The 17,671-nt window shown below is 51.7% G+C and overlaps 1 protein-coding gene across 1 annotated transcript; it reads left to right on the plus strand.

The window, feature by feature from the left end:
- Positions 1 to 103: 103 nt before the first annotated feature.
- Positions 104 to 16,923, plus strand: AKAP8 (A-kinase anchoring protein 8). The gene is made up of 14 exons (XM_077859603.1): positions 104 to 221; positions 2,655 to 2,693; positions 4,188 to 4,220; positions 4,701 to 4,977; positions 5,442 to 5,943; positions 6,450 to 6,579; positions 6,812 to 6,858; positions 7,982 to 8,015; positions 9,954 to 10,041; positions 12,355 to 12,496; positions 12,746 to 12,839; positions 13,287 to 13,417; positions 14,499 to 14,594; positions 16,182 to 16,923. The coding sequence occupies exons 1-14, from the start codon at positions 203 to 205 to the stop codon at positions 16,650 to 16,652; spliced, it is 2,103 nt and encodes a 700-aa protein (XP_077715729.1). The 5' UTR covers positions 104 to 202; the 3' UTR covers positions 16,653 to 16,923.
- The last annotated feature ends 748 nt before the right edge of the window (positions 16,924 to 17,671 follow it).

Genomic DNA, 17,671 nt, shown 5'->3' on the forward strand with positions numbered 1-17,671 from the left:
GCTGTAAAAGCTGAGCCCAAGCAACCGGAAGGCCCGCTGGGGCGACAGGGGCGGGTGCGCAGTGAAAGCCAGCCAATGGTGGGGCGCGGGGGGAGTGACGTATGCTCCTGGTCTTCCAGTAGCGGACGGCGGAAGGTGTGTTGAGCGCATGCGTCCTGTGGCAGCCTAGAAAAAGGGGCTGCTGGCGGGCCGAGCTGAAGACATGGAGCAGGGCTACGGAGGTTCGTGTGGGTGCCTCGGTGCGGGGTGGGGCGGACAGGCGCTGCTCAGGCGACGCAGCCGCTGGTGCGTACAAGGCTGCAGGCCGAGGCCTACAGCGGAGCGCGGTTACTCCAACCCGGCCGAGCGGAGAGGAGGCCGGGGCGCGCGCGCGCTGCTCATTGGACCTCGGCGCCGTCGCTCCCGGGGCGCTGCGTGCGGATTGGCCGGCGAGGCTTGGGGAGGCGGGCGGGGTTTGGCGGGCAGACGCTGCGGCGGGCTTCGGGGGGCGCCTCGGGCTGTCCCGGCCGTTTCTACCTCTCGGCCGCGGCGAGGCTGGGCCAGTGGACCCCGCCGCCCGGAGGCCCGCCTTCCCCTTTGGAAGGCCACAAAATGGCGGCGCCCGGGGGCGGAGCCACGGCGAAAGCTCGTGGGGCGCGGGGTCCGCGGCTGGGGCCGAGGGAGTTGGGCTGCCTGTCCCCGGGCTGTGGGGCTCGGCGGGGCCCCGCGCGGTGCACGTGGTCCGTCGCGCCGGTCCTGGAAGCCGTCCCTCCCCGCCAGCCCCGCGATGCAGCGCCGGGGAGCTGAGCGCGGCCGCTGCAGGGGTCAGTCGCGGCGGGCTCCTGCCCTGTGCGTGACCCAGGACTTCGGGGGTCAGGTGTTGGGCGTCTTCGTGCAGAGTCGGAGTCCTGACGTGCGCTGCGGCGGTGCCCTGGAGGTGGCTGGGGGCTGCGAAAGGGAGAATATGCCCCCTTCCCCACTTGGGCCTCAGGGCCTGCGGCAGGAGGGAGCTTCTCGAGCGACCTGGGCTCGGTGTCCGGAACCTGAGATTCTTAGCAGGCGTTTGCTCTGTGCTGGAAGCCAAGTTTGCCCGCTGGGAACTGTCGAAGTTTGGAATACGTGGGGGGCAGGGCTTGAGCGGGTGCAGTCCTTTTCCGAGTATATGAGGTTGGAGAAACAAGCAGTAACATTTTGCTACAACGGCTGGAGAAGGCACCAGTCTTGAAAGGTGGCAGTGTTAGGATCCGGCACCTGGGATTGCAAGAGAGGTCCTGGCACCGTGTGCTTGGGTGTCTCCAGGGCCCTGGGTTGCCCAAGCAACCCTAGCTTTCTCGGCCTTTTTTCAGTTCAGCTGGGTCTTAGGATTCTTCGCCGACTTCCCACCAGATCTTTCAGCCAGTCATCTGGCCCCGTGCACACCCTGAGCATGAAGAGGTTTTATTCCCCTCACTTCTGATCTGCCAAAACCCTTCAGGCTCAGTTTAAATGGTGGGGCCTCCCTGAATCCTCCTAATCGCTTTTCCGCCTAGAGTTACTTCTCAAGACTTGCTGAACCTTGACGGTTGTTCTCCGGCTGTAGGAGGCATGTAGATCTGATCTGAGGGCACATCCCGGTTCTTCCATTCTCCAGCTCTATGATCATGGGCAGGTGACAGCTTCTTGAGCCTCTGGGTACAAAAGGGTAAACGTTACCCATCTGAAGAGGTGTTATGAGCTTACGTGATTAGCCAACGCTTGCTCAGACCAGTGCCTCGTAGTTGGTCACGCGTCTTTGGTTACTTGTCACTGCTCTTCCTGTCGTACACATGTCGTGTAGCATGGGGAGACTAGCCTGCAGAGGGCAAATTTCAGCAAATTTCAAGTACCCTAATGGCTAAGCCTGAGCTCTCCCATCTCTAAATGGCCCTCAGGGACACCAGCATGTGCTCAGTTCCTGTCATGTGTCGGCACACACTAGGCACTTAGCTAGTGGCTCAGGTTGTTCTAGTAAGAGAGGTATTCCTGTTCCAAAAAGTTGGATCATCGACAGTTATGGATAGCTACCTATGCCCAGCTCTGTTTGAGGTTCCAGGGACACAGAAGTGAAGAGGGCCGACATGGGAGTCCTCAGAGGCAAGAGGAACCACCACAGAGAGGAGTGCAGCCCCAATACGTTAGGCCAGGCTGAAGCCCTGGGACTTGAAGGCCCAGGGGAGCATTGGATGGTCCAAAGTCACAGAGAAGTGAGGCCTAGAGAGGCACTGTTGTTTCCAAATTCTGAACTTTGTTCTTGGTTACAGGGGACTTATGGCTGCTAGGTGAGCCAAACGGGGGGTGGAGGCACAACTGTGTCTTACTACTGGGCTAGCTGTCAGCTTGTCCTGTGTCCTCCTGAGTTGCAGATTGAGGCTTTGGCCGAGGTTCCTCATCCGGCTACCAGCAGAGCAGGCACCAAAGCCTATTCCCCCCAACTCTTTTCTGCTTTGACCTCAGACAGATAGGTGGAATGTGGTAATGCAATCAACTAGCTGTGGAGGACTTTTAGAGGGACAGTACTGTGGTTATGCCCTCTTCCTATGAGGCTGGCACCAAACTCTTCTTCAAGGCAAGCACTTTAGGCTTCTCAGAGCACCTCAGAAGCACCCGTTGTCTGGCGTGACAAGTAGGATCCTAACTCACAGGTCTTCTCTTTACAGGCTATGGGGCATGGAGTGCTGGACCCACCAACACCCAAGGTAAGACCTTACGGGGAGGCATGGATTGCATCCCAACACTAGCATGATTGTAACCTGGTGGGGGGCTGACGGGAGGACTGGGGCTAGCCCATGGATCCAGAGACCTTTTCTGTAAAGGACTACACAGTACTTTTTTCCTGGCTTTGGGGGGCTTTCTGACTGGCTCCCCTGCAGTGCAAGTTACAGATGTTTATGAAAAAATGGGGTGAAGGTGTGGCAGTAATATTATTTAAGGACCCTGAAATTTGCATACAATATAATTTTTGTATGTGACAGCTTTTATTTTAGGAATTTTGGTTATTCTAAGTAAATAACCAAGGATATAATAAAAGTTTTTTCTTATTATTAACATCTTGCCTCAGTACATTTATTGTCAGTAGCAAGTCAGTGTCGATATGTTGTCTTTTTTTTTTTTTTTTTTTAAGATTTTATTTATTTATGAGAGACACGAGAGAAAGGCAGAGACACAGGCAGAGGGAGAAGCAGGCTCCATGCAGAGCCTGATGTGGGACTTGATCCCAGGACCCCAGGATCACACCCTGAGCCAAAGGCAGCCACTCAACCACTGAACCACCCAGGCGTCCCCATTGTTGTTAATTATAATCCAGAGTTAGTCATCACTGGTTGCACAGTTGTGAGTTCTGATATATGAATGATGCATTTCCTTTCAAAATCCATGTCATGAAATATTCTTTTGATCCCCCTGCCCCCAACCATTTAAAAAAGTAAAAAACCATTTTTTTTAGCTTGCCGGCCATACAGAAACAGGCAGTGGGCTAGATTTGGCATGGGGGCCTATTTGCCAGCCCTGCTCTGGAATCTAGATCACGATGATCGGTATGTTTGAAGGACCAAAATGTCCTCTCCCCAGTGGTGAGGCTTTTCTGCTTTTTGCCAGCATTTATTCCAGGGGATGGGATGAGGGCTCTCTTTGTTTTCTGAGCCGGGAACTTGCCACTAGCACCATTAGGGGTGGTGGAGTCACTTTTTCACCCGTCACTAAGTTTTCCAGGAGGAGGCCCTCCATGTCACTAAGGTACATAAGGTACATAAAGGGACATAATGTCCCTTTGCTCAGTTGAGTTAGGGACATGATTTTCCACTGATGCATGGTCTGTTTTAGTGGTGCCCAGGCTCCAGCTACTGGTAAGAACTGGCACTTTTGAAGGGCTCTGCCAGGGGATCTGGCCTCTTGGCTGGTGGCCCTCACCGGCCGTTTCCTGGGAACGCTGCAGCATCCTTTCTGCTTGTCGTGTTGGGGGAGATCAGGCTTGCCTACAAGAGAAGTCTTGGTTATGCTTAGCTGAGTGCTCTTTAGGAAATGAGTTTTACAGCTAGTGGGTCTCAGCCATTCCTGGCCTTAATGGACAACCAGGGGTGCATCCCACAACAGCCCTGGACCTGTGGATAGTAGAATGAGGTGACAATTGTCATAGGCTGTTTCAGGTACTTTCACTCAGTATGCAAAGCTCTTGTGTGTTTTGTTTCCCTAAGGTGCCTATGGAACTGGTGTGGCCAGCTGGCAAGGTAGGCCCTCTGGGTGTCTGTGGGTGGGCAAGAAAGCCTCGGGTCAGCTGTACAGAAGGTTTGGGATACAGGGACCTCCCATCCCCATCTCCCATTCTAGCTGTGCTCATAGCTCTCCTGAAGGCTTGGCAGGTCTGGGCATCCTCAAGAACTTCCTGGAGGCTGGGGGTTGTGGTTGTATTCTGGAAGCAGCAGCTCCACCTGCCACCTGTGGGCTCTCAGCCACCTCTGGCTTTGGATGGGGAACAAGATTTGGATCTGGCACAGAAAACCCACCACTCATTGCTGAGGCTGTGCCCCTGCCCTTCTCTTCCTGCCTTTTGGCAGGTGATGTGAACAGTGTGGGGTGATGACAGCATGGTTCCTTGATGCTCTTCCTTCGTATGAGTAGTGGGGTGCTTCTCCCCAGACGTGTCTGCTTTGTTCCCAGACTTACCTTGTGGCTGCTGATATCTTATTGGCTCTTTTTTCCTATGGCAGGTTATGAAAACTACAATTACTATGGAGCCCAGAATACCAGCGTCACCACAGGAGCGTCCTACAGCTATGGCCCAGCCTCATGGGAGACCACCAAGGCCAGCGATAGCCTGGGAGCTGGGGGCCCTGCCGTCCACATGGCTTCTTATGGCCCAGAACCATGCACCGACAATTCTGACTCTCTCATTGCCAAGATCAACCAGCGTTTGGACATGATGTCCAAGGAAGGAGGCAGGGGCGGGAGCAGCGGCGGTGGGGAGGGCATGCAGGATCGGGAGAGGTGATTATGGATCCGAACCCTTCCCTGGGGATCTTCTCACAGACACACACATACCCCAGCTTTGTGCAGGTGGCAGTGGGCACCCCCTCTTCCAGGGAGGGCTTTTCCCCAACTCCCTCCTGAGTGCAGAGTAGTTGAGTCGGGCAGTTATTGGGGCAGTCATTGTGATAGGACTAGTTGGAGTCCGGAGTGATTGGGCTTAAGGTATGACTGTTGGCTAAACTAGCTAGTGTGCTAGGCTCCTTATTTCTGCTTCAGGTACCTGTAGACTCTCGTTTTTGTGGTCAAGGGCTCTGTGTACCTCATCAACAATGTTCAGGGGGGTTATTTTTCTGTTTTGCCTTCGGACTATTTAGGAGGGCTGTGTGGCAGTGTGGAGTGCTGTTCTGAATGTTGGGAAGCCAGCTTTGCAGGAGGCTTGGGCTTGTGCCTAGAGTGTAGTGACGGTTCTGCTTCCTTTGCAGCTCCTTCCGCTTCCAGTCGTACGAGTCCTATGACTCCAGGTCTTGCCTCCCGGAGCACCATCCCTATCGTCCCAGCTATAGCTACGATTATGACTTTGACCCCATGCCTGACCGAAATGGTGGCTTTAGCAGTCAGTATGGCGACTGCCGGGACCCAGCCCGTGAGCGGGGCTCCCTTGATGGCTTCATGCGGGGCCGGGGCCAGGGCCAGGGCCAGGGCCAGGGCCGCTTCCAGGACCGGAGCAACCCCAGCACCTTCATGCGCAGCGACCCTTTCATGCCGCCCTCGGCCTCTTCGGAGCCCCTGTCTGCTCCCTGGCCAGAGCTGAACTATGTGGGTGGGCGGGGCCTCGGCGGCCCCTCCCCAAGCAGGCCGCCTCCTTCCCTGTTCTCCCAGTCCATGGCCCCCGACTTCGGTGTGATGGGCATGCAGGGGGCCGGCGGTTATGACAACTCGGTACCCTATGGATGTGGCCGGTCACAGACGCGGATGAGGGATCGGGTAAGCCCTCTGGAAGTTGTAATCTGCCTTCTTTGCCAACAGCGCTATGGAGACAAATTTGTATCCCGTACGATTTGCCCATTGTTAAGTGCACAGTTCGGGTTTTAGTAAAAACGTACAGAATTGCGTAGCCATCACCACCATCTAATTTTACGACATTGCCATCAACCAGGAAAGATGCAAACCGCTGTCACTAGCAGTACTTCCCAGTCCTGGTCCTCTCCTCTGTACTTGGCAAGTGCCAGTCTGCTTTCTTCTTTGGAGAGCTTCCTCTCCCAGACCTTCCTTACGAATGTAATCATATAACACATGGCCTTTTGTGTCTTGACTTCTTCCATTGGGCCTGAAAGTAGGGGTGGGGGTGGGGCTCGACTCTATCATCTTTGTTTCCTGAAAAGATCTTTTCTGCCTCTGATCTCTGATCTTACAACTTCTCTGTTCTCCGTTTTTCTGGGGTATCTTAATGGTCCGGGTAAGCGGTACATCGGATGTGCTTGTATCTGTAGCCCAGGCGGAGAGGGTTTGACCGCTGCGGCCCAGACGGCATGGGCAGGAAACGGAAGCAGTTGCAGATCTACGATGAGCCAGATGCCAAATTGGCCCGGGCTGACAGCGAAGGAGATTTTTCCGAAAACGGTAGGCCCTGGGTGGTTTCGTAAAATGAGTCTGTTTCGTGCTTGGTGCTCTGCCTACCCATGTGTACAGTGGACAGGTGTTGAACTCGAGGGTGGTACGTGTCCTCCACGCTCCTGCAGCCCCCACTGCAGTCAGGACAAGCACGGTCACCCTGGATGGCAAGCTGGGGAGGGTGAAACGGAGTGGGCCAATCTCCAAGGGGCTGACTTTCCCTCTTCTTTGTGTCTGGTAGATGATGGAGCTGCTGACTTCCGGTCAGGAGATGAAGAATTCAGGGGTGTAAGTCCATCTTCGCTGGTCACCCTCCTTTGTTTCTGTAGCGTGGGATTTTTCCTTTGCGTTAGCCTTTCTTCTAAAGAGGCAGCAACAGTGTCTATGGTAGACTTGACCACTTTATGATTGTATTTAATAGCCTGACTTGCAGCTAGGATTCTAAGAGTTTTGTACTAGTAACAATCCTTCTCTTCTCAAGGAAATTCCCATCCCTCTCCCCAGCTGCTCTCACGTCCTCAGTGATGGGTGTGGGCCACACGTGTGGTGAGTGCCGTGTGCCGTGTGGGCTCAGGCTGAAGACTCAGGTACTGCCAGCCTTGTGCTGGTGCTGAGCTGCCTCCTTGTCGCTCAGCCCTTAATACCAGGTTCAGGAGAAAGGCATATAAGGCCCTCTGAGCCATGACTGCACAAGCACCTAGGTGGTAAGCCCTTGCTGCCCCTGTAAGTTCTGACCTGTGTCTGGGATACGGCCTGGAGACCTGGGTGTATGAAGGCTTCGACCAAGTACTTCTGATGGTCAGCTCTGGGGTGGGCAGGATACAGTGAATTTCCAGCTGTTATCAGCGAGTCTCACTTACTCTCTGTTGAGCTTGCTTTGATCTTGATTCTGGGAATCTGTCTCTGCTGGTGACCTATTTTAACCTTGAGCCCAATGCCTAAGAAACAGGACTGTGTTTCGATTTTCAGTTGTATTGTTTTTTAATCTACACCTGGTTTGTTACCACCATCAATAAATATGAACAGATGGCCAGGAACTTGATAAAGCCCCTTTTCGGTAAAGAGTGCTGGAACTGGCATCCCACCAGTCAGAGTCTCTTGACATAGAGCGGACGAATGGGCCATCGGTGCTCCCACTGCAGAACTGTGCAGGTGCGCGTTTGTTTGCCAGGGTGGTTCTTTGGCTGTAGAAATAACTGGAAAAGGGCCAGTGACTTTAATAAAAAAGCACATTGGTCATTACAGAATCTCAGAAGGCAACCAAGAGCGGTGACAGGACACACAGCCTCTTCCACCGCCCTGGGACTTGTCCTGACATACTATGACCAGGTGGTGGCAGGGTGCTGGGTCAGTTGTGGAGGGTTCTGGAAACTCTACCTCATAGCCCGACTTTGTGTGTGCCCTTTTTCAGGAGGATGAATTCTTCGACCCCGGGAGGCAGAGAGGTAGGCATCACTCGGTGTCTCTTTGAGCTTGCTTTCCTGTGTGCCCTGCTCCCAGCCGGGCTGGCCTTCTGAGCAAACCTGGGGCCTGGATGGAGGGACTGGTGGCTCAGGGCAGAAGAGGGGCTGTGGCCACTGGCTGGGCCTTGGCCATGGTGCCCACCCTGAGGCTTAGAGCAACACTTGCTGGAAACAGGTCTGTTTGCCTCACTTGAGGCAGGCTGTGGAGAGGGAAAACTCATTCCTGAGTATCTGCAACAGCTTGCAGTGGTAGGGAAGGGAGAGTCTCAGAAATGCAAGAAAGAACAGAAGAGGCATACTCTAGCCCATCTTCTCTGTTACTTACTGGCCAGTGCAGGTCCCTGTACTGTCTTTTCCTGGGCTTCTTTTCACACTTTCCTCAGTTGCCAGCCCAGGGTTGTGCCCTCAGCCTCTGTGGTGGGGATGCTGACAGCAGCAGCGCTCTCTGCTGTGTGGGACAGAGTTCAGACACATGCCCGGGTTGGGAGCTGGTTGTGGGGAGGGGAGGCCAGTCAGGTACACCCAAGCCCAGGATCCTCCAGAGACCATCACTGCTCAACAGGGCTCACCAGTGGCCTTATAGGGGACCCAAGAGCCCAAAGTAAGCGGCAAGAGCAGAGCAAAGTTAAACCTTGTTGGGGGGAACATAGAGAAGCAGCCTGAGACAGCGTGGCCTTGAACTTACCCACAAGCCATTTGTTTCTTTTCCTGTTTCCATGGGTCTGCCCATAGCTGGTTTTCCCCAAGAATCACACGCTGGCTCCTTTGTGGCTCGGCTCCCATAAACTTGCAGGCCCCTAGCTTAGATACTCCTTCTCCTATGTGTTTAGGCTGAGCCAACCCACCGAGGCCCTCTCACCTCATTTACTAAAGCAGTTATGCTTGTAGCTTGGGACCACGCAGAGCATTTAGCAGCTCGTGCAGCAGGGCAAATGCTAAAGCAAAGGTGACATGTTTATTGCGCACAGGTCCTGCTGCCTACCCGGGATGACTTTGCTATTAAACAGCAGTAATAGTTTCAGGCAGTGACCTCTTGCCAAAAACCCCACACGCCCTTTTGAGAGGCTTCTGAGCAGCGCACGCCGGTCGCCATCTTCGTGGGACAGTCTCGTGACTGGCATCAGGGGTAGGGGTTACAGTTCAGATGCTTATCCAACCTTTCCTCAGTGTCTGGCCCTGGCCCTGAGCCGCCATGGCCTGGCCTGGCCTCACGCTGGGACGCTGGGCTGCACAGCTCTCGGAGGAGCTCCTGCGCTGGCCCTGGGGACGACGGAGGACCAGTTGGTCTCTTCCCACTTTTGTTTCTAGGACTGCTTCCCTCATAGCCCTGGGAAAGCCCTAGATGGACGGTTTTTGTGAGTGGAAGATAGTTTGGGCCAGCAAGGACTGTCAGACCTGCTGAGGCCCTAGTTCAGAGGAGGCTGACGGAACTGTCGTCATGGTCCACCTAGAGGTGGGACGGAGGGCGGTAGAGTGGCTTGCTTTATTTTCTGAGGCCTTCCAGCTGCTGCCTCTTTTATCTGGGAAGAAATGCTTCTCTCTCTCCTTAAGTGACTTTGGGAGAAGACCCAGTGGTAGGGCACTGGATTGGAAAAGCAGGATAGGGAAGGACAGGCAGGTGGGCCACGGTGTGAGTGGGATGGGCGGGCCAGCTCCCTGGCCATCCCAGCTGTATCAGGCCATGGGGAGGGGGTAAGGTGACTCCCTGGGAACTCCCAAGGATTCGGCATCAGAGGCCCATCCCTGTGGGGAGCCTTGGACAGACTGTTGGTGCCGGTGCCTCAGGCTGTCCTGGCCCTGCCGTGTGTGGTGGCAGCAGGTACAGGGTGTGGTGGCCGAGCTGTGGCCGCCATTGAGGCCCTGCTGCTCAGCTCCTCTGCAGGGTCCTCAGGGCATCTCGAAGGAACTTCTCTGTTGCAGGAGAGAAAGACGATGAGGATGATGAAGTAAAGAAGAGAAGAGAAAAGCAAAGGAGGAGAGACCGAATGCGAGACCGAGCGGCTGACAGGTGAGGAGGCCGGCGAGGTGGGAGCTTGGCTGGAAGCTGAGCGTTGTCCCGGTTCTCCTGAGCTCATCCACCTTAACCTGACAGTGCAGGGGCAGCCAGTTTGATTGGCCTCTGGAGTCTGTTTGGAAATCCTGCTCAGATCCAGAGATGCAAAACTTGGGGAACACGGATGGATGGCATTCCGATCTTCCACTGAGTCTCTGAGGCCTATATGTCCAGCAGGGGGCTCTCTGGCTCCCCTGTGGGGAGTTTCCTTGTCCCTGGCTCTTATCTGTCACCCCAGACAGGTGAACTTTGTTCAGCAGAGCTTCTAAGAAGGTGCTTTGGGTGTCTTGCCCAAATCCAGACCACCTCTGAAGTTACCGTGACAGTTACATATGCAGGGATGTTGCCTTACAAATCTTGTCTCTAAATGGAAAAGAATGGCAAAAGTGCAAAGGGTGTTGGTGTGACTGCACCATGTGCCTCTCAGCCTTTCCAGTGATCAGGTGCTGGTGACTAGATATGTAAATCACTGGTGACCATGGGAGCCCTAGGTTGCTCTGGCTTTGACTGCCTGTGGCTATTTCTCAATGCACAGGCTCTCCTTCTGACTTGAGGGGCAATCCTTGCCCCTAAAGCTCAGATCAGGTTGTGCTTTCCCTGTGCAAAGAAACGCAAAAGAAACATTAGTAAAACAACCAACAGCAGAGACAAGAAAGCCAGGAACTGGAAGGTAGGTGCTTCCGAATGTTAAACAGAAAGTCATCAAAATGCTTGTTTTTCAAACAGATGAATATACGATGGCTAGATTAGATTATTTTCATGCCCCAGGAGGACTGAGATGACTTTTTTTTTCTGGAAGGAATCTTTAGACTCCACCCTAGCAATGGAGGGTCCTCAAAGAGACCAGGAGAAATTGTCACAGGGAAGGTAAAGATGCAGCAAGAGTCATGAACCCTGCACTTCTTTGGTACACATAGGGTCCCAGAGCTTTCTTTTCACTTTTCTGTTGGGCGTATGTGCAAAAATAAGCATCTAGTGCCTTTTCCAGAGGTCAGAAGCCAGGCATTGGGACCTGGCAGGAAGTCTTGTGTTGGTGCCTGAGGAATCCTGAGTGCCCCAGGGCCTGTGCTGTTCGCCCAGAGCCAAGGGAAGTGGCGCCTCACTGTGGGGACGTAGGGCTCTGCAGGCTACTCTTCTCTTGCCTTACAGCATGATTGCATTTGTGAGGTTTTGAAAGGAAGCAACATGGGGCACCTGGGTGGCTCCCTTTGAGCATCTGCCTTTGGCTCAGGGTGTGATCCTGGATCATCCTGGTGGATTGAGTCTCGAATCAAGCTCCCTACAGGGAACCTGCTTCCCCTCTGCCTGTGTTTCTGCCTCTGTGTCTCTCTCATGAATAAATAAATAAGTAAATCTTTTTTTTTTTTTAATTTAAAGTAAGCAACAGAGAGATGTCAGTTTTTTTTTTTTTAGTTTTTTCCCAAAAGATTTTATTTACTTATTTGATAGAGCACAAGGGGGGGAGCAACAGGCAGAGGAGGGACAGGCCCCCCACTGAGCAGGGAGCTCAACGTGGGGCTCAATCCCAGGACCTCAGGACCACGACCTGAGCCAAAGACAGAGCTTAACTGATTAAGCCACCCAGGCACCCCAAGATGTCAGTTTTTAGCCACAGAATTTGATATGATGGGGCTTTATGTGGAGTCCCATGGGAAAATTGGTCTTGGGTTTTGTGAATTTTAAGCTGTGGAAGGCCTTCAGGAATTACTCCCTCACATTAAAATGAGGTTACCCTGTATTATCCTGGTGGCTATATAAAGAAGTTAATGGAGTTAGGTACTACACCCCCAGAGTAGTGGTTTGGGGGCTTTTAGGTAGTCCACAGTTTGGAAAGTCTCCACTTTTGGGTGTTCTCTTGTGGAACTTTGGGCCAAAAAGACTGATGGGGTGCATGAATCCTTTTCCTGAAACACTTGCAAGATTTACCCCCGTTCTTGGAATGGGGAGACCTGAGGCAACTGTTACTATGATGCCTCACACAATCAAGCCTGGGTACAGAAATTACTATCTTGTTTCCATTCTGACCAGAGATGAGCTGGTTATTCCTTTTTTTTTTTTTTTTCTTTAAGATTTTATTTATTTATTCATGAGAGAGAGAGGCAGAGACACAGGCAGAGAGAGAAGCAGGCTTCATGCAGGGAGCCCGATGTGGGACTCGATCCCGGGTCTCCAGAATCATGCTCTGGGCCAAAGGCGGGTGCCAAACCGCTGAGCCACCCCAGGATCCCCATGGTTATTCCTACTCATTGCTCTTTTCATCTTCTCCAGGATTCAGTTCGCCTGTTCTGTGTGCAAGTTTCGTAGTTTTGAAGATGAAGAAATCCAGAAGCATCTACAGAGCAAATTTCACAAAGAGACACTGAGGTTTATAAGTACCAAACTCCCTGACAAGACAGTGGAGTTCCTCCAGGTAAAGCACACTCAGCCTCTGTCAGAGTGTTTCCTGATGGTCCTATAGGAATCCGATCCCTACAGAGAAGGGAAAGGGGAGGGAAATAAGAGGCCTGGACTTTCCACAATAACAGTGTACAAGTCCCAGGTCAGAGGGAGAGCCAAGCGCTGTGGCCATTGTAGTTCCCATGAGTTCTGCCCTGGGTGAACTGAGAGTCAGGCGCATACAGCACCCTGCCCTCGTTTCATTTGGTGCCATCTCCTCTAGGAGTATATTGTGAACAGGAATAAGAAAATTGAGAAGCGGCGGCAGGAGTTGATGGAGAAGGAAAGCACGAAGCCCAAACCAGATCCTTTCAAAGGTGAGTCAGGATCCTGGGATGCACTATTCCACATGCTGCTAAGGTGTGTAGCTGGGTACAAAGCCAGCCCAACACAGGGCTGCTGAGAATGTGACAGAAGACCCCCAGCCAGGCTGCTTCACAATGTAAAGCCCGTAAGTGTGGCCTGATGAATGTCCCAGCTCTACTGGCAGCTTATTGGACTGATATGAAGCTTTCTGGTGTCTTCCTCTTTTTTTGAAGAGAAATGACCAGAGGGATGAAAAAAGTTGAAGAATAAAACCCCCAGATGTGGAGGTGCTTCCATCCACATAGTCATGCTGGAGGGCGGGTGATGGCCCCACAGATTCTCTCCCAACCTAGTCCTCATGGACTACCAGGAGAAAATGGGGGCCCTTCTGGGGAGCAGGAGGAGAGCATCACCTGCCTGCTGTCCCGGATCACACCAGACGTGGGTTGTATCTACAGGGATTGGCCAGGAGCACTTTTTCAAGAAGATAGAGGCTGCTCACTGCCTGGCTTGTGACATGCTAATCCCCGCGCAGCATCAGCTCCTCCAACGGCACCTGCATTCGGTGGACCACAATCACAACCGCAGGGTGAGCCCCCTCCTCAGGCCTGGCCAGCACTTCCAGGCCTCTGGCAGTGAGGTTCAGAGCCCTCTGTGTCTTGTGGGGAATGTTAGCTGATCAGGGGCTCTTGACAGGTTCCACCGACTGTGATTTCATCAGCGGGCTGTAAGAGGTGTCCCAGTTTCTAGTATCATGTGAAACAGTGTGTTGCTGGGGGGTTGACTTTACATAGAGTAGTAGCTGAAACTCCTTTAAAAATGTTGAAAATGTTCCCTATAAACCACACAGGGAAATTTCCCAGTTCCTGACAAACTGGATTTCTCAGAAGCAGGGGCTGAGGGTCGTTAAGAAGAGCACAGTGGTCTGGGGGACCCAGAGTCAAGAACTAACTGGGCCTTCACTAGCCGTTGGGGCCTGTGGCTAAATGTGTATGTAGCTCAGGGTATCAGCAGATGTCTTACAGAGGGTCAAATCGCAAATGTTTTGGGCTTTGTGGGACACGAGATCTCTAACACCTCAGGTGTGCTGCTCATGGGCTAGAGCGGCCAGAGTCCAGATGGAAGGCATGGGCATGGCCATGCCTGGCCCACAGGCTCTTACCGCCTGTCCTGAGTGCTGCCCACACATCTCCTACCTCATGAAAGCTTGTCCACTGAGCACTGTACAAACAAGGGATTATCCTTTGAATGGCTTCAGCTCTAAAACAGCCAAATGGTTGCAGCATTCCTACTTCTGCTGCTGATTTTACTGGTAAAGTCATTAGAACTCAAAGAACTGAAAAAGAAAAAGCTTGCTTAAAAAAAAAAAAAAAACTTGCTTTGCTCCTGCACAAGGTACCGGACGTCAGTGTTGTGCCTGTTCTTCTGTCTCTTAAGATTATCAGGCTTCTCTGTGCTGTTTCATAGTCTGAGCTCCGGTGTCCCTCCAGGGCCTTCTTTCTGTCATTCTCGGACCCTGGCATTATAGGATCTGCCATGGTGAAGAGAGGTGGTAGTCATTTTTTTGTCTAGGGCTACTCCCGGGGCAACTTGGTACAGCCTGGCCAGTTTGTTTGCTCGCTCCTCTGCACACACCATGTGTCAAAGTCCATGTTTGGTTTCCTTTACAGTTGGCTGCTGAACAGTTCAAGAAGACCAGTCTTCATGTGGCTAAGAGTGTTTTGAACAACAGACACATAGTGAAGATGCTGGAAAAATACCTCAAGGTTTGTGCTTAGGAGTGCAGTGGATGGGAAAAGCTTTTGGGATGCAGGATGAACTCTGCAAGTGTGGAGTTGCATCCAGAGTGCAGTATTTAGCAGTTCGGATTGTTTTGAAGAATGTATCATGAGTGGGAATTCCACAACAACGGATTTCCTGTGATTCCCTACTTGTGGGCATGGTTGCGGGCTCACCATGAGAAACCTTGAATATGCTCGAAGTACTGAGCAATGATGCCGAGATGCTCACAGAAAAATCCAAGTTAGCTGATAGTTGTCCAGGAAAGAAGCCAGAAAGAGCAACCAATTTAAGATTCAGGCCTGGTCAGTGTGTTTGGAGAGAGAGACGTGTGTGTGTATAAAGATTTATTTTATTTATTTATTCATGAGACACGGAGAGGCAGAGACATAGGCAGACAGAGTAGCAGGCTCCATGCAGGGAGCCCGATGTGGGACTCAGTCCCAGGACTACGGGATCACGTTCTGAGCCAAAGGCAGACACTCAACCACTGAGCCACCCAGGCATCCCTGTGTTTTTGGTTTTAAGTTTATTGAATTTATTTATTTAAAAAATTTTTTTCTTCAAGTTATCTCCACACCTAATGTGGGGCTCGAACTCCTGACCTGAGATCAAGAGTCGCATGTTCCCCTAAGCCAACCAGGCACCCCCTAAATACTGCATTTTAAAACCTATTTGCTAATCTACCAGTGATGTTTATATTTTCTAAGCCAGAGACAGTTTTTAGTCTAAGTTTGACTTCTGTGTCCTGACTGGAGTTCAGTAGTTGTGTGGCCTTGGGCAAGTTGCTGAGTCTCCTTATCTGCAGAATGGGGCACCCTTGTAACCGTAACCAGGGCTGTGTGCTTAAATGAAGCTAAAATTGGGTAGCCCGGGTGGCTCAGTGGTTTGGTGCTGCTTTCGGCCCAGGGCCTGATCTTGGAGACCCAGGATCAAGTCCCACGTCAGGCTCCCTGCGTGGAGCCTGCTTCTCCCTCTGCCTGTGTCTCTGCCTCTCTCTCTGTCTCTCATGAATAAATACATAAATAATCTTTAAAAAATAAAATAAATGAAGCTAAAATTGTAAATAGTCATAACTTTTGTTATGAGGCTTTTTTGTTTTAATTGGGTTAAGAAATCCTAGGTCTTTTTTAACTTTTCTTCACCATTATGTGCTTGAATGAAAAACAGTGGGCGGGTGGGGGGGAGGTAGGCAGCTGTAGTAAATATTTGTAAATACTTCATCCTAAAAAGTCTTTGAAGGGGGAGGGAAAAGTACATTTTTCAAAAACCCATTGTAAATATCAAAATTACTAGTGCTGAAAACAAGAACAGCCCTTGATTCAGCCCTTTATTTGTACTCCAGGCCTTAGCTAACTAAGACAATAAAAGTGAAAAGATGCAAAAATGGTTGCCGTAAGGCTCTTCCGAGAAGCCTTTCCTGACTCCAAAGGCGCTGAGCACCTGTGGGATGCACTCACCTGCCGTAGCTGAAAGGGTTTCTCCCGTTGGCTGCTCAGCGTCAAAACCGTGACTCCCAGCAACCTGGGCCCCTTGTCTCACCTTTGCACTGACCTGTTGCTCCTCTTGGCCAGGGTGAAGACCCTTTCACTAGCGAAGCCGTCGACCCAGAAATCGAAGGAGATGACACTTTAGGAGGTGAGAAGGAGGAGACGCCCGAGGAGGTGGCCGCAGAGGTGTTGGCTGAGGTCATCACAGCAGCAGTGAGAGCGGTAGATGGGGAGGGGGCACCGGCCCCAGAAGGCAGTGACACGCCGCCCGAAGGGCAAGGCCCCGTGGATACAGCCGAGGCCACTCACAGTCCCCACTCTGAGCAGCTGGTGGAAGTGGAGACACCATGTGGCGCAGCTCCAGAGAAGGGCGACGCCAACGCAGAGGCTGGAGGTGAAACCACCGAAGCCGCAGGTGAAGAGCAGGAGGTGGTGGCCGAGACGGACGGCGCAGTGGACGGCACGGTGAGGGGCGCAGCTCCTGCCCCGCCGGTCACAGAAACCAAAGCGGAACAGACTGAGGCAGAGCCCAAAGATGTCACTCCCACGGAATGACCCACCTCCCTGTGGCAAGGGATGGATTTCATAATGCGTTGCTCTTTCTCCTTTTGTTTGTAAGCAGAACTGGGGTGTGTGTTACTGGAACATGCTGGAAACCTTGGTGAAGAGACCCAGCCGTTTCCTTCAAAAAAGTGTACCTCATGGGCTTATCTTTAAAGTTGTATGGCTTTTTGCCGTGGTGTGAAGGCTGCGGAAGTTGTACATTCCCCCCAAGTGGCTGTGACGTCTCTACACTGCAGTTGGAATAATAAAAGTTGGATCATTAGATTTTGATGATATTTTGCTTGTTAAATACAGCTACTGGCTGAATGCCCTTTATATTATTTTTTTTTTTCCCTGAGACCAGCTTAATACTAGGATATATCTTGCTTTATAAAGGGTTTTTTTAAGATTTAAGAATTTGCTTTGGCTTCAGTTTTTGACCTGCTTTGGTAGCACACCGCGTATGGGTGTGTGATCCTCCCAAGACGTAGCAGGATCTTGTTACTGCGACGTTGGCTCTGTCACATTGGTGAACTCTATTCAAAGGCCTCCTGAATCTAACAGACCTGCACCCTTGGAAGCCCTCCCTCTTGCCCCTCAAGAATGAGGACATTTTGCCTAGGGCATTATTTTCCCAATCTTTAGTCTTTGAATCACCTTTCTAGTTTGGAGGTTTTTGTTCTTTTTTTTGTTTTTACCTCATTTTTGTTCCACCTCTGTTACTTCAGGGTTTTTTGCTTTTGTTTCCCTTTAAACAGTTACTACTACTTAACCGTATTTAAAAAGAAAACTTGGTGTCACTCTCATGAATGGAAAACAAACTAAATTGCCATAGATAGACGCTACCTGTAAGAAATGAATATAGTGAAATAAATACATTTCAAATAGATACTATTCCTTTGGAGGTTTTCTGAATCTGTGAGAAAGAAAAGCTAGCTAGCACGTGTTAAGAGGGTAGCAAGCAACAGTTAGACTTTCATATAATCAAAGGAAGTGGAAGATGCTTCCCTTTGGAAATGATACCGCTGGGT

This window comes from Canis aureus, chromosome 19 (genome assembly GCF_053574225.1).
Source record: "Canis aureus isolate CA01 chromosome 19, VMU_Caureus_v.1.0, whole genome shotgun sequence".
Lineage (NCBI taxonomy): Eukaryota > Metazoa > Chordata > Mammalia > Carnivora > Canidae > Canis > Canis aureus.